Genomic DNA, 16,561 nt, shown 5'->3' with positions numbered 1-16,561 from the left:
GGTTCGGGTCCAACGCCAAACAAAATATGGCGTTCAACTCCGGTTCGGGTTTTTAGAAAATCGTAACTAGCGGTTCGGGTTCGGCTTTAATGAAATGAACCGCTCTAACCGGTTCGCGGGTTCGGTTCAGTTCCGATTCGACTCCCTGATAAAACGGGCGTATTTTTGATTTATTTTTTTTTGGCACTTACAACAAATCCCAAGGTCAAATTTTATGTTAGTGACGCACGTGTAGGTTAGTATAAGTTAGTTTAAAAGCAAGGAATAATAAAAATTGATGGGTGATATGATAAAAACATATTTCTCTGTACAAGCCGTAATATTGTCAGTTAAACATTTTTTCCATAGATTACTTACTATGGATGCCAAACTGCCATTGTCTCCATTGTTACGTTTTGATTGGACACGCATGAACGCTTCTAGTTTTTTTTGCTCAAAACAAACCGCGGTAGATGGTAGTTTGAATACTTTAAACAAGTTTACTCACAGTTTGCGATAAAGCGATGACATTTTGCAACGTTTTTGTCCCGGGATGCTTGCGTAATACCAAAAACAAAGTACAACGTCCGAAGAACCACCCTCTAAATCAGGGGCGGGCAACATACGGCCCGCGGGCCGGATCCGGCCCGCGGGCCGTATGTTGCCCACCCCTGGCCTAAACCAATTGTTAAGTGCTGGCGAACCTTGCAATAAGAGACCCAGCGAACTACTTTACGAAATGAAGTTGTTATTGGCTGGTTATGGCGATTTAGGTCCATCGGCTGTGGCCTTATTAAAAAAAACTGTTTTTAGATCGACTGCCAAAGGAAGTCAGACTTGTTCTATCGGCAAGTATTCATCAGGATTTAGACAGTCTAGCAGAAATTGCCGATTCTGTAATGATGCTAAATTCTCCACATTTATTTGTACAGTCGCAAACTCCTGTTTCCACTTCTCGAGGAACTACGGAGCAACTGCAATCATCCCATCACCAGATTAACAAATCAGACGATTGTTATGATGATTTCGAAAGGCGCTTCGCAAAGCTATCCAATGACATGGATGTCATAAAGACGATGCAAATCATGTCATTATTAAATAATGCGGGCCAGCCTCAAGTAAGTTCGCAGACTACTTCTACACCCTTACGGTCGGAATATAGATCATTTGAATCTCGACCGAATCGTAACTATGCTGGAAAAGCTAAATATGTTCCAGTATCTAGAAGTAAATTTCCTCCACCGAGAGATCAACCTGCGTCGCATCGGTTGTGCTACTATCATTCTATCTATGGAATGAACGCAAGTAAGTGCCGACCGAACTGTATTTTGTGGTCGAACGAACACCAACAGCTTCGGGCCCAATCAATAACTTACCGTGGGCGTCGTCTAGCAAGTAAGAGAAAAACCTTTACCATAAAAGATAAAAACAACAATTTAAGTTTTTTGGTGGACAGCGGAAGTGACGTCAGCATCGTACCTGCATGGTTTGCAAAATGTTTTTACAACAAAAAATCGGTTTACTTGTACGGTGCCGCAGGAAAGGGCTTCACATCGTTCGGTGAAACACGAGTATCAGTCAATTTTAATCTTTCCAGATCTTTCAGATGGAGATTTTTGGTTTGTGCTGTACGCCAACCAATCCTTGGTGCTGATTTTCTACGTCATTACAATCTTTTAATTGACATCCGCAGGAGGAAACTCATTTCACAATCTAACAAGAACACTGTTAAATCACCATCTTTACCCAAGCGTAAAAGACCAATTTATAAACCGAATGGTTTAGATCCTGAGGTAGGCCTATGTTTAATAACTAAAAGTCGTTATCCAACAACGCAACTAAAAACTGTCTTTAGAGATCCCATTACATACAAGTCAAAGGTTGTGTATGGTAATCGAAAAGGTACAAGTTCAAAATTCATTCCAAAAACGAACTTTGTCCTATCTCGAAATAATCCTTTAATTTGTCCAGATATTTTTGAAGGCAGATCTAAAGAAAGCAACAACTGGCATTTAAGGTCGAGTACTGAAAAGGTGACGATGACGAAATAAAACGTTCATGCAATCACAGACACTCGTACGATAATATACGCGCTTATGTATAACTTCAATACACGATACTCCACATAACTATAAAAATTATGCTGCCTGCGCCAGCTAGGATTTAAACTGTGTATCTGCCTTGTTTTGGTTTATCTTGGGGTTTTTGGACAAACCTTGGGATTTTTAGTGAGGGAACCTTGGGATATCTCAAAAATCTCAGTGGCAGCCCTGGTTCGTAAATTGTCAAAAATTTGTCAATGGGAAAGTCCCACGTATGCATGACGGCAAAACTTTTTGCTTGTTTACACTGTGAAAAAATGTTCCAGTTATTTGTTTAGTGACCTTTGTAGTATGCGTAGCACCCAGTGAAGTCATTTTAACGGTAATATCTTCTTCGCGTGAACGTTTACTTCCAAACAGAATAGGTCACAAGCAAACAATGAGCGTTTGTTGTGTCACTAAAGACTACGCCATTTAAGAGAACGTGCCGTTTGTCCTCGACCTCGTGATACTGACCGGCGTAGGGTTGTGGAGTTTATTCCACATAGCGCCGTGAGTTTTCAATAAGCACCAAGCTTAGAACAAGAACTAACGGTAGAACGTAGTTAAGTCTAACGAAGTGTCTTGTTAGCAAAAATCCGTTTCTTTTGCAAATCAGAGCGTCTTATATAAACCTTTGTTTTGCAGAATTACCATTTGCTGCTGCTAACATTGTCTTTAAAAAAAATGTCAAAAAAGACAGTAAACGATTTGCAAACACCAGCATTGATAGTATATCAGCATGTTGTTGAAGAAAACTGCAACAGAATGATACAACTTGCTCAAAGTAGTGGCGTTACTTTGAGGCCCCATTTCAAGACAACGAAGTGCTTGCAAGCCGCTATTATGCAAACTAATGGTACTAAACGATGTATGGTTGTATCTACATTACCTGAAGCCGAATTACTATTGGAAAATGGATTTGATGATATTCTGTATGGTGTTCCTTTATCTGTTAAGAAAGTCCAAAGATGTAAAGAACTGAGTCACAAAATGGAACTGTTTTCTGTGATGATTGACGATATTCATGTTGCAAAAATGCTGCAAAATTATCCACTGGATAATGGCAAAATGTGGTCAGTAATGCTAAAAGTTTGTTGTGAAAATGGCAGAGCTGGGATGCCTTATGATACCCAACAAGTCATTGAAACAGTAAAACTTTTAGCAGATTCAAATTGCATGAGATTAAAAGGACTTTATGCCCACTGTGGTGAAACATACCACTGCAATGAAGTCAAAGAGGTGCAAGGAATTGCTAATAAAACAACTTCAAAATTACTTGAAGTTGTTGAAAAATTAAAGGCAAACGGTCTTGAGTGCCTGGAGTATGGCATTGGTTGCACACCAACATGTAGTAACCCTACTTCCTCTATGTCTCAACTTACAGAATGGCATCCAGGAAACTATGTGCTGTATGACCAAATGCAGGCAAGGGAAAACTACTCAAGATATTCATGTTGTTGTAAAGCATATCAATCAGTCATCTCAATTGCTTGCCCCATATTTACTTGCTTTAAATAATTGCACTTCAATTCGGTATGCAGGTTTCTGATGGTTACTGTGTTTGACAGAGAGCCTTTCATATTTTGGCTAGCGCCAACCAGCAGTAACATTTTTGTCGCTAATCTTTTCAATAGATGAGAAACACTGTCATTTTTCTTTAGGATTTTTTTCAATGTAACACAACAGAACACTGCACAGACAGCTGTAAAGTGGAGTCTTATCTAAAAAAGCAATGCTTAAAATTTATAATAAAGAAAAAAAACTTAAAAAAATGTTTAAAGGGGTGTCAAACCTAACCTAATACCAAAGCCTGCTACTTCGGGTTTCTGCAGCAACATAAAGAAGCCTTAACACTGAAAATATGTTTTTAGATGATCATTGGTTCATGCCAACAAGCTGACATTGGATGTTTCGTACTCACAACTGTGATTGGACATTACCCTGATGAGAAGAGAAATTACATGATCGTTGATTGTGGATTTACGGCATTGAGTCTACACGGTGGTGGTGACTGTTGTGGAAAGACACCTGGCAGCGGATATGGTTTTATTGTTAATCACCCCGAGTTGAAACTCGCATCAATGTCGCAAGAGCATGGCATTGTTAAATCAAAGAATCCAACCAAAGCAATTGATTTTTCAAAGTATCCGTTGGGTTACCAATTAAGGATTTTTCCAGATCATTCATGTGCCACTTGTTGCATGCACGAAGTGTTCCACATTGCAGATAAAAATGATAACATTATTGATGAGTGGGTACCAGTGAAAGGCTGGTAAAACACTGACAAATTTGATTAAATGCAAATGATTCAATTGCATGGGCATTGTAAACCCTTAAGAAAATCCACAGTTTATATATACTGTTTTTTGATAATCATAAAAAAGCTGGGAAAATTACAATTACTGTCCTGTATATATTTGAATTTTCATGTACAAGCCATCTAGGCCAGAGGTTCCCAACCAAGGGGTTAATGTAACATGCTGCTACAGATTTATAGGTATGTAGGATTAGCAACACTGGGATCAATTTTACCTTAAAAGGATACCAGAGAATACAATAGTTGGAAACCTTTGCCTTTTATGGTATATTTCACCAACTTTACTGTTTTGGACTCTTAAAGGTGTTAATTCATATCATGCATCAAGATATTGTTAAAACAGCATAGCAACCATATAAAACTTCTGAACCAAAAAATATATCAACAAAATGATTTCTATATGTACGAAACAGTCATAAGAAAGTAGGGCACCAACTGTTTCACATAAAAATGATGCACCGCACAGGAGAAGTTTAGCTGTACAAACAAAAAGACATGTAATATATGGGACAAACACAGCCATGAAGCAAAAATATCATGAAGCAAATAATTAACAAAGCAATGGTCCACCTGATACCCAACAAGAAATCATGATATTGCAGAATTTTGCTACCATTTCAATATCAACCAGTACTGTTCTGGTTTTGTCGGCGAGACAAGCGCATTCGTTCAAATCTGCTTTCCATATCCTCCAATACTTTTGGTGTGTATCGAACAACCAATTTAACACTGCCCTGCGCAGCTTTCAGCAAATCAACAGCTTTTTCATGAAATTCACCTTCCACTGACTGCAAAGTGAAATGTTAAAAATCATGTTTGCATATAAATAAAATGATTTTAAAGTTTTCTTGCTTCTTAAAAACCAGTGAAACATGTTTTGTCGTTTCTGTCACAATATCTGCAAAAAATCGTTTGACTCAGACTTTTAACAGCAGTACAATCAAAATATTTGGCATTTTTTTAACCTGTGGTAAAACTAAGGACTCAAAATTTTAAAACCGTTTTTGCTTGACCAAATAAGAGGGACACACCCAAGTTAGACAGTGATAGGAAAATATGATGTAAACAAAGTTTTTTCCATGATTTTTAGGCACCTTTTAGAAAGCACCGTGTAAGGACCACTGGTCTTTCCATTTCGTTTCTTGTCAAGGTTACAAATACATAATGTGCACCATCTTATACTGATTTAGGGGTCAAATTGCAAAAAAATCGACTAAGAGGTGCCTTTCAGTTCAACATAAACAACCCATTACTTATCACAGAACAAGGTACAAAATATACACATATATATATATATATGTATATATATAACTTACCACACCATTCACAGAAAGCAACTGATCACCACGTTTTAAACCACCTTGTCGATCGGCTACACCAGCAGGAATAATCCTAGATATATAAATGGGAGAGTTCTGTTCTTTGCCTCCCATTACATTGAATCCAAGGCCTTCCTCAGTTTTTGGTAACTCAATAACTCTGGGATGGGCATGACCTTCACTTGCAGCAAATGCTGCTACTGTGGCCTGTACAACAGATTTCAAGTGAAAAAAAGTTTACCGACATACATATGCACACACATACTTTAGCTGTTGCATTGGCAGCAATTTCTGGGCTTCCTGAAATATCCACAGTTTCATAAACGTGCTCATAAACCTCTCGCACTGCCCGAAGAAATTCACTTTTGAGAACAGCTTGCAGTTGTTCCAGCTTCTGTGTTGGTACTTGACCACTGGACTTTAATTAAAAACAATATTTTAAAATTTTTACAAACCAAAATTTTTCGGACTAAAACACAAACTTGTCAGAATATCATAGACTATGACAAAATCTGTCTGTAAGTCACAATACAGCAACACAAACTTACTACACCAATGTGACATGTTTTTGACAAAATTGACCACAATATTAACGTAAACCAAGTCATTTTGTAATGGTTATTGGTGCTTCAAAAGGTTTACACCAACTAAAAATAACATTTTAGTCACAAAACAACTCGAATAATAAACAAATTCTGCACTTAACAAACTTCTTAAGACAGAAGGTTACATATTTATGTGCAACAACAAAACAATCATTGTCAATACATACCTTTAAAATGTCAATAAGATCACATGCTCGATTAATATCTCTTTCCAGAGTTAGTGGCTCCGATGTTAATGCCATTTTATGCTTTAATCCTTGAAACTGCAAACAATCTTTAAATGTACACAAAGTAAAAAATAATTATTTTGCAAATTGTTTAACAATATCTTTTGCATAAGTTTGACAATATCCTATGCAACAAGGCTTAAGAACAAAAAAACTTAAAAACGGACGTTGTTTTTATTCTTTACATTCCGCACTTGACTCGGGTACATTTTTTGAGAAGTTAGTTACAAATGTCGATAAAATCCGCAAGATGGCACAATTTTCGTACCGTTAAATGTATTTGGGGTACAAAGATCGAAGTAAACTGCAAAAACGCAAACTTAAATTTTGTTCTATTGCTTTTAACACACAAAAAAGAAAAAAAAACTTAATAGCTGGTATACATCGGAACATCCGTGCATAAAATCCGTATGTGGTAATTAGCTAAGCTTACGGCTTTTTTTTACAAAATAAGCAAGTAGCCTAGCCTAGGCTGCAGAAAGTGCAAACTTTTTGAACATACAAGGTTTCATAAGCGCAGCTGGTAACAAGACATCGGACGTATTGGCCAATGTAGCCATCCAACGGACAACGGCATTCCAGTTTGTCGGAAGTAACGGGCTGAAAACGTTTGTACCTTATTAAACTGAAGAGTAGGCTAGACTAGTTAACTTTCCAGCCATCGGATACTAGACTGTTTTTGGTACCGCTTTTATGTGGGTTCACTGTCTGTCTTACTGTTAATGCAATAAACTATTGTGACATTGTCGACAAATTGCTGAATTTAACATAATAAAACACTTTTATACCTCCCCGATAAGTCGCAAGTTTGATAACCAAGATAATAAGCTACCTCAAACTCTACAAAACGAAACAGAAGTGAAAATCTTAAAACTTCTTCTATGTTGGACAGGTCTGAGAGTGATTATACTTGTAGCAGACCAAGTAGATAAATGCAATATTTCACACGAATTGCACGGTATACTTTTACATGCTGCATTAGAGCAGCGTTTGCAGCTATTATATAGAACAAACGCTAATAGTCCATAAAACGAACATTTCACACGGTTTTCAGGTAGTCTACATGTTTTGCTTGTATGGGTGAAGTCATATTCTATTTTGGGACATTTTGCCTTGTATTTCGCATTTATACATGTCCGGTCCCACTGACGTCTATGTTCCTGTTTTCGAGTATATTCTTAACACATAAAAAAGGCAAATGTGGACTTTGCCCAGTTAAAAGTAACATTAACAAAAGTAGGCCTATTTATGTAGGTACAAGAGAAGAAGTTTACTGTTTCATTGTGGGAGTATAAAAAGCGCTGTTTCCGCCTTGAAACGAAGAGAGGTTTTGGAATTGTAAAACGATAAACGTTTAGTCAATACTCTAAAAAAAAAAATTGTGAAGGGATAACCTTGCATTATGTTTCAGCTGATTTAAATATAGGATGTCTCAAATTAATGTTGCTGCAGTTCGAGTCGAGAAGACGGCTTTCAACAAGTTAAAGAAGACAGAACGAAGATCCATAAATAACCGAGGCAAGAACATTGTTATTTCTTGTAGCGTTTGGAGTAATTATAGACGCCATCGAGGTAAACGCTACTTACTAAGCAATATCAGACCCTCCAACAGGCAGCATGGTCATTGACGATCAGTGTTTATGACAATACGTAGCTGAGAATTGATTAACTGGTTCTGTTTGGAATCATTTTTTTATTCTTAGATTGGGACAGGGCTTTGGACATGGACTTGCATTTTTTACTGGTAACTTGCGGTTTTGCACAAAAAGTCGGCAGTCCGATTTTATTTCGCTAGCTTTCTGTTTTTCAAATCAGTTGCAAATGTTTTAATTTCGCAAAAGCCAAAGGTCTTAAAATTAAATTTGTTTTTGTACCATGGTTAATTTTGGGTTAACCAATAGTAACCGAATTCTAATCTGTTTCAGAAAAAAATGGCTTTTGTCGGACTATGCCAAAAAAGGCTTTTTGTCGGACTACGCCAATAACCAAAAACACATCAAAAACAAACAAAATTAGGCAATTTAGGGAATAAAATTTTTGCAATTTATTTCTTGTAACAAACAAAGCTAAGAAAATACGATATTTACAGTTTGCTCGATTTAGTTGCACTGGCAACACAACAGAGAGAAGGGAACGTGAATATATTTCAAATGTGACGAACCAAGTGGCTTGCAATTATTGCAAATTCTCCTTACCCGAAAAATCAACCCCAAAACCAAATCGAGCCATTCGTTTTGCTCTTGATGAGTTAGACTTAACTAGACGTGATCGTTTTTATTTGTTACATCAGGTCCAGAACCATTTTCGATGGCTTTAGCGTTACTGGTATTTTCTGTTTTTGCAGATAGAACCAAATGTCGATAAGCAGCCGGCAAGCAGTCGGGAGATTGCTGTGGAACGTGGATCTCAATCATGTGTTCTTTGAAGAGGTCACGTGATGGGAAGGAAAGCTTGCAAGCTTGACAACGAAATTCAACACCTTTGCATTTTTCCTGAAAACCGACAATACAATGTTGCTGTATGGTTCAAAACTTGTCGTATTTGACCCACTGACGAACGAACAGAACTTCTTGGTCATATTTGAGGCTACTTAGGGGTCTATGACATCATATACCAATGATGTAACAGTGGCTAAAATATTTCGTCAAAACCGACGATTCTTGGTTTGACTCTTTTTAAGAAAGGTAGTTATCACAACAGAAAACCCTAGTCAAATAATGAAGTAAACTTTTCAATTAATGTGTCTTTACTGAAAAGTGGTTCGCATTTGCTGATCAATGTGCTAAGTTTGGCCCAGCACGGAGCATAACAAACATTTGAATTTTAAATGAAACTTGGCCATATTAGTGCAGTGCCAGAAAGCAAATTACATTTTTATTTGGGTTGGGGTTGCCCATTATCTAATCATTCCATTTTCATTTGGCTAATTTATAAAAAAAGGTTGAACACACATGATTTTTGTTATTTGCAGAAGATAAAATTATTCAGTTCCCAAACCGAGTCCAAAACTTTGGTTTAGAGATAATACTTGCCGTATGCATTTCAAAGGAGAGTTTATTTCTAAATGTTTTTCCACATTTTTTGCACATCATCACTTCCGCTTTTGCACAAGTTTCGATGTGCATTTTGAATCTTGGTAAACTAAAAAAAGATCAAAGCATTAAAAAGCAGTAGTAGCCTAATTTGTTTGGTAAAGTGTGGGAATTGGCACCGAGTGGGCGGTGGTGGCCGCCGTGGTTAGTTTGTATAGTCTTGTGCTGAAAAATGTGAAATCTTGTGGAAAACAGGAAAGATTATTTATTTGAACAAATTTACTGGCTATGGCAACAAAATGTGACTTAAAATTGCAAACTGCTTTGGTTAGTGCCTTGTTTAGACGCCAAATTCACGATTGTTTAACAGTACTTCAATGACCATCATTCCCAACAATGTGTTGTAACAAATGGTTATTTCAGTGATCGCGTCATTGCTTTAGTGACATCACAATAGTTCAGTTTTAGTTTACGTTTGCAACCTTGTAGTTTTGCAAAACTTGGCGTCTATGAGTGTAGGGTTTCATTATCGGTGAAAAGCAAATGCAACTCTCAAATATTTCCTAAATTTAATTTGCAAAACATACTCCAGTTACTTTAAATCAGTGCTACCTAACCAATAGTCTTTAGACTTAGCGCTTAGTTATGACCAGGGTTGCCATCGACATGGACCCCAAAATAACGAAAACCTAAAAATCAAATTTCATACAAAGTGAAACAAACGTTTTTGAACAAACAGTTGCATTTGCGAGAGTCCGGACATATCACATGCCATATTTTTTGCCAGAAACAATCTATTCCAGCAACTACTTGTTCGTAGAAAATACTTCGGGCAACTCATAACAGCTCAGGTCTAGGTTTACTTTTACTTATAGCAGGGATTTGACTTGTGATTGTTGAAAATAAGACAAAATAAGGACGTAAGTCAAAAACAAGGACATTTCTTAGAAATAGGGGCAATACATTTTTCTAAGACATGGCCATTCAAAATAAGGTTAAATTTTAGAAACAAGGACAGACAAGGGTATGGCAACCCCGGTTATGACCAATTGTTGTTTATAAATATGCCTGCTTAAGAATCCGGTTGCAAAACATACTTGTCATATCCTTTTTCACAGTAGTTGCATGTATATAAATGTTTTTGTCCATGCTTTGTTTTCTTATGATGTGCCAAGCTCTTCTTATAAGTGTAAGCAAGCCCACATACATCACAAATTTCACTCTTTACGCTGCACAAAAAAAAAGCGGTTTAAAAACTCTGTTCTGTGAAAATACTTGTGACATTAAAACACATACTCTTTATGGCTTTGCAAATGGGACTCCAAAATACATTTTTGAGAAAAACCTCGTCCACATATGTCACATCGAAATGGACGGTCCCCAGTATGAATCCTTTCATGGACTCTTAAATCCTTCTTATAATGAAACTTTTGATCACATAAACCGCACTGCAATTTTTTCTCGTCATGGGTCCTTAATATTTTAAATCTGATTGATAGAGATTCAATCTCAGGCAAAAAACAATGATGAGTTTTACAAATTTTTACATAAACGTACCTAAAATGTTTAAAAAGTTTTCCACGAGAATCAGTCTCTTTGGCACAACCTTCAAACGGACAAAGAAAAGGTGCAGTAGTTGGAATGATCGCGTCGTAAACACTTTTTCTTCCCTTCCTTGATTGAGATCCATCTAGACTTAAATCCTGACTGTTTTGACTGTCAAAGTCTACAGACAGAACTGAATTTTGTGATTCACCCTCTTGGCTGTCTTCCTGATTCAGAAAAACTATGAAAAAATTTTTCAATTTGACAGCTTGCAAGAATATAGTTACACGCATTTTGTTTTCTACCATATATTTTTGGTTTTATTTTAATGAACTTCATTTTGCAACGAATTCCAATTTTAACAATGAAGAATGACAAACATTTGTTGAGGTAACAACTAACAAAAACATTTAATTTTGGCATGCCAAATCATGTGGATTGGTGTAATGAGTTTACTACCAAAAAACAAAAGAATAAAATCATACACCTAACATTTATTGGCGCCATTTAAAACAAATCAAACTTATAAATAGAACGTACCATGTTCTTTAGCTGTGTGTTTATTAAGAAGCCATTGAGTGATGAATTTAAGGCCACAGACATCACAAACATGTGTTGGTCCCATATCCCTACTGCAAGTTTTGTGTTAGAAACAGTCATAAACTTGATGTTACAGACTTTAGAGGAGTTACTGACTGGGGTGATATATTACCCCTTACCTCCAAAAATTGCTGTCAGAAAGACCACATACATGACTCTATGCTAATCAACTGGTTGTAATATTTAAGTAATCATCATGATAAGAGCATATGTCTCATGGTTTTGTTACACATAGCATTGGAATTGATACATTATATATATATTTAAACAAGTAAAACCAAAATGGCATGTTTTTAAAACCTTGAAAGGTCAACCCCAAAATTTCCCAAATATTTAAAAAATCTATGTCCATAGACATAGCGTTTTTTGTTACATAGTAAATTGATTCTGGAATCATTCCCAATTCTATTGCTATTCACATAATGATTTCCATCTCTCATATCATTTGTAACAATGTCATCAAGGGCAGTGGTGAGATTCAGCCGGTTCGCACTGGTTCTATAGAAACGTCTCATGAAATTTTGTGAGATCAGCGAATCGGTTAGCATTACTGGTTACTGTCAATGGACTTTTTGTAACAAAACCGGCTGAAACATATGACTTTTGTAATAGAACCAGCTGACCAACATGTGGAATCCCACCACTGATCAAAGGTTATCAACTTTTATGTCACAGTAAAACAGAAATATTACACTGTTTTTCTTACTGTCTGTCATGGATTCTGCGGTGGATTTCAAGTTTTGACTCCTTAACGAATTGTTTACCACAATCATTACAAGTGAATGGTTTCTGCCCAGTATGAGACAGTTCATGAATTTGAAGTTCTCTATTTGATGAAAACTTTTCCTCACAGATTGAACATGCCAGTCGTGTTTTCATATGATGTCTGTATGTTTTAAAAAAAATTAAAAAATATACCATAAGTAGGATATGTCAATGTTTTATCATATTTACTTGAAATGGCTCCACAAAAAGTCAAAGTTTTTACAAACAATAGGGCAGTCTGGACATTTAAAAGGTTCAGTCATCGGCAAAGCAATTCCATCATGAACCAGTTCATGTGCACTCAAATGGGTGAATTGGAAAAATATCTCGTCGCACTGTTTGCAATGAAACTTTTTGCGCTTATGTTTCCTAAAAACAAAAATGTGGTCATAGTCACTAACAATGTTTTAACTTTAATCTGGAAATAGATAAATTCAAAGATCAGATGCAAATTTGCCATTTTACTTTAGTAAAAATTACCAATACAATTGTATATTCAGCTAAGCTTGAATGTGTTATGCTGACAATGAGTCTGTTATCGAGTTGCCTGTTCAGTTTAAAATTCCATGACTTTTCCAAAACTTTTCAAGAAAAAAACAAACAAATTTTCATAACCTTAACCGAAAAAAAACAAGCAATTCTCATAGTAAATCAAGAGGTTTCGGTATATGTAGCTAATTTAATGCAACGAATATACAAACGTTACATAATTTGAAATTCCTATCTCTATCTGCCATTTTCAGGGTAAAACCGGCACCAAATTCCATACTTTTTTAAGGACTTTTGCAAAAGTTGGCTTTTTCAAAACTTTTCCAGGCCTTAAAAATACAAATTTAAATTCCATAACCTTTCCAGGTTTTTCTTACCTTCTGGAACCCTGCCTGTTGTATTGCAAGTCCATTAAAATAGCTTTTATTTGATTTTTTCGACTTGAGCTAAAGTTAGTTCAACCCATCACAAACCGATTGGTCTGAACAATGCCGCTTAATTTTATTGCTCAAGGAAACACAAGCACCTGAGATTGGATTAGAATCCACAACCCTGTGTTTACAACCACTCAGCCACATTACAGCAATAATGGAGCTAGGAACTTTTAATGTAATGTCAGTCTGTTACCTAATTTCCAGCAGTATATAACAAAGCTTTTCAACAATACACATCCTTACCTGTAGTGCTTTAAAAGTTCCTCTCTGTCATCAGCGATAACATCACAGTTTTCAGCCGGACATATAAATGGTGCCTCTTTGGGTAGTTTTCTATTTTTTCGATCCGTTTTGCGAATTCTCTTTTTTGGTTCTTTGGGAGTACTGGTATTGGTGTCACTTTTTCTTTTCCGTTTTCCCACCTTTTTTTCATTAACTTCAACTTCTACATCACTTATTTCCACATCACTGTAACTTACACTTGCATCTTGGGTACTTTCTTTAATCAAATCATCAAGAGTTACATCAGTAAGGTCATCTAATGGAGGTTTTTTGGTTTCTGTTATTTGAGGTTTAGCAGCTTTCTTCCTCTGTCGTTTTACTGGTGTTTTTCTCTTTGGTGTTGTTTTTGTATTTTTTGCGGCCCGCCGTTTTACTGGCTTTTTTGTTTTAGAGATTATTGCATCCAATGAAGCATCATTCAAATCACTTGAGGTATCTAATAGGCCTTGACCTAAACCATTGCTTGGTGATTTTACAGGACTTGCCTTTTCTGTAAATTATGTGACATTGTGAGTCATACGAAAATAAAATTTTAAATATATATTATTTATTTACAACATATTTTTTAAACAAAAGTGAATTACAATGCACAAAACATGTCATGCATTACAAAATATTTTATGACCTTGAAAATTATACATCTTTAAGGATATGTAACTGTGTAGGCAATAAATATCTTTGCTTAAAATGCTGCAGTTACCTTCTAGACTTGGTGGTTTTCCGAACATGAAAAAAGTGTCACACACTTTAACAAACTCAGATTGTTCTTGAAAATGTTGAGGAGCAATTCCAGTGTAAATGTAATCAATCCACAAAGATAAACCTGTAAAGAACACCAATTTTGTGACATAAGCTTATAAAATGCACATTCAGGCAATGACTTTCATCACCAGTATCTAATGTTTGCAATCATTATAGGGAGCACCAAGAATAAAATTTGGGTGCTAAATGGAGTTTAAATAGTAAGAATGAAAAACAAGACAGCTGCAGAACTTTCTTTAAAATGTTGCAAAATAAATTTATCATATTTTATTGTCTACCAAGGATGAAGTTGTTAAATTACTCAAGCTTTAGTTTAGATTTCACACCAAAAAAGCACTATTTATAGATGTTAGAATCAGATGATGTTATTACCTTTTGCTGATACCTCATTGCAAACAACGTATGGAAACTCTGTTTGAGTTTCATCAATAAAAGATTCAAGAATAGGACAAGCTGCCAGGACAACACATTTATGGGCAAAATATTTTTGACCTGTCAACACATACATGTATCATTTTAAATTGTTTCAACATGACTTATCAAGTGAAAAAATTAAAACGCCAGTATGAAAAACACAGTTGGGCTATCAATTTTATAGAGACCTTCTGGCAATTGTATTTTTGCGCTGATGTTTCAACGTCCCATAAAGATTGCCTTTTGCCAGAGTTAGGGTTGCTCTATTTCCCAGATCTTTTAATTCCCGGAATTCAGGAAATATTTTTTTTAATTCCCAAGAATCATGGAATTCTGACAAAATATTCACTGATTTTTTCTTGCTTAGGTACGTCATTCGGTCATTGCGATGGGTAAAATTAGTTTATTCACCGCAAGCATTTATTTAGGCATAATTTTGTTGATTAAGGCCATATTTGCAATCTAGTTTGGCAAAAACAAGTTTCGTAAATTAGGAAAAATAAATTCAGTCATTTGGTACCGCCGGTAAGTGCATTTTCGCAAGAACTTAAAATATTTTAAATACACCTAATTTCCACCAGTCAACATTGAAACAAAGGTAAACAATGCTGAAAAACAAACAAAGTATTTCCTAAAAACTTACCTCCTGCACCTAATGCCATGTCACAGAGTTTTTCGTTACATTTTAATCGATGCAGATTTTGCATCACTTTCTTGCAATGGGCATCTGCACTTGGCAGTTCCAATGCTTCCATGTTGTTTTTATGATTGCTGAGCGAGTTAAAACATTAAAAACATTGTGACGATATTAAAATAAGCCGAGTTTGTTATCGTGTTACACCTAAATGAATTAAAAATGACAGAGGATTTTGGACACATGACAAAAACACGTATTTGTTAAATTTGTCCTTTTTAAACATCTTACCGTTTGCATACAAAAGATCAGTACGACAGACACACGGTCACACGCATTACAACATAATTTAACACAAAAACAGAAATAAAACGATCCTTAAAAACACAGCCCAGAAAGGGCACGAACTAAAACTAACATTTTTACCGAATCTAGTTCAAGCAATACATATCACCTAAAAATAAAGTGTGCATTTTCCCTAAAAATTTTACCCAATGTGCAAGTTTACACTTATATGTAAACTGCGTTTCTGCACAAATAAATATATAAAACAATCACAACAATAGAAAACAGCACATTGCTTTCCCGTTCCACTTGAATAACTTTTTAAAAATTATTCCAAAAAAATAATTTCGGCGGGAATCGAAAAACAACACAAACATCTTCCAAATTTGGCGAATGATTTTACTTTCCAAATCATTGGTTTGGCAATGCATTTGTATTTTTTTTTACTTTTTTATACTTAAAAGTGCGTAGAAGGATTTTTGCACAAAAGTGTTTTGGCTGGTAAGTTTGGTGATTTAACGGGCCGTTTTATACTTTGTTTATGTATTATTTGCGACGTAGACTTTCAGCAACATAATATACATTCTATTTGAATAAGGAATAGATAGTTTCGAATATTTTAACACTAGAGTGAAACTAGCCAACAATCGCAATTACTCTAAAACTAAAATAGATAGGAACTACTTATTCCTTCACTGGGAACTGAGCGATTTTGCTTTGTCCAATGTTTTTAACTTACTGTTTTGTTAAAAAACACATTTTTAAAAAAGCAGGCAAAAACATTTCTC

At 35.7% G+C, this 16,561-nt stretch overlaps 3 protein-coding genes across 12 annotated transcripts; 1 reads left to right on the top strand and 2 right to left on the bottom strand.

Moving 5' to 3' along the window:
• Window positions 1–615: 615 nt before the first annotated feature.
• On the top strand, window positions 616–4,475 carry LOC145233049 (D-serine dehydratase-like). Of its 8 annotated transcripts, XM_080097715.1 has the most exons (5): window positions 1,030–1,097; window positions 1,198–1,284; window positions 1,673–1,772; window positions 2,709–3,488; window positions 3,935–4,475. In XM_080097715.1, exons 4-5 carry the CDS (start codon window positions 2,748–2,750, stop codon window positions 4,337–4,339), a joined length of 1,146 nt encoding a protein of 381 aa, XP_079953841.1. In that variant the 5' UTR covers window positions 1,030–1,097; window positions 1,198–1,284; window positions 1,673–1,772; window positions 2,709–2,747; the 3' UTR covers window positions 4,340–4,475. The 8 variants fall into 8 exon arrangements, with proteins under 8 accessions (XP_079953834.1, XP_079953839.1, XP_079953838.1 ...); XM_080097712.1 differs by lacking the exon at window positions 1,198–1,284 and having other exon boundaries at window positions 1,021–1,097; XM_080097711.1 differs by lacking the exon at window positions 1,198–1,284 and having other exon boundaries at window positions 1,021–1,097; window positions 1,577–1,772.
• On the bottom strand, window positions 4,093–6,690 carry LOC145233051 (protein lin-7 homolog C-like). Its single transcript, XM_080097717.1, has 4 exons — window positions 6,472–6,690; window positions 5,965–6,117; window positions 5,697–5,906; window positions 4,093–5,168 (listed from the first exon to the last, which is right to left on the bottom strand). The coding sequence occupies exons 1-4, from the start codon at window positions 6,544–6,546 to the stop codon at window positions 5,004–5,006; spliced, it is 603 nt and encodes a 200-aa protein (XP_079953843.1). The 5' UTR covers window positions 6,547–6,690; the 3' UTR covers window positions 4,093–5,003.
• A 1,861-nt stretch (window positions 6,691–8,551) lies between these two features.
• LOC145232061 (uncharacterized) lies at window positions 8,552–16,488 on the bottom strand. 3 transcript variants are annotated; one of them, XM_080096561.1, is made up of 12 exons: window positions 15,498–16,488; window positions 14,813–14,932; window positions 14,379–14,501; window positions 13,640–14,168; window positions 12,663–12,842; window positions 12,415–12,594; window positions 11,649–11,740; window positions 11,121–11,349; window positions 10,860–11,051; window positions 10,661–10,792; window positions 9,564–9,672; window positions 8,552–9,023 (listed from the first exon to the last, which is right to left on the bottom strand). In XM_080096561.1, exons 1-12 carry the CDS (start codon window positions 15,607–15,609, stop codon window positions 8,790–8,792), a joined length of 2,232 nt encoding a protein of 743 aa, XP_079952687.1. In that variant the 5' UTR covers window positions 15,610–16,488; the 3' UTR covers window positions 8,552–8,789. The 3 variants fall into 3 exon arrangements, with proteins under 3 accessions (XP_079952687.1, XP_079952688.1, XP_079952689.1); XM_080096562.1 differs by having other exon boundaries at window positions 10,860–11,036; XM_080096563.1 differs by lacking the exon at window positions 10,860–11,051.
• Window positions 16,489–16,561: the final 73 nt, after the last annotated feature.

The sequence above is a fragment of the Phallusia mammillata genome, chromosome 6, assembly GCF_965637545.1.
Source record: "Phallusia mammillata chromosome 6, kaPhaMamm4.hap1.1, whole genome shotgun sequence".
Taxonomy (NCBI): domain Eukaryota; kingdom Metazoa; phylum Chordata; class Ascidiacea; order Phlebobranchia; family Ascidiidae; genus Phallusia; species Phallusia mammillata.
This window is presented reverse-complemented; position numbering and strand designations above follow the sequence as displayed.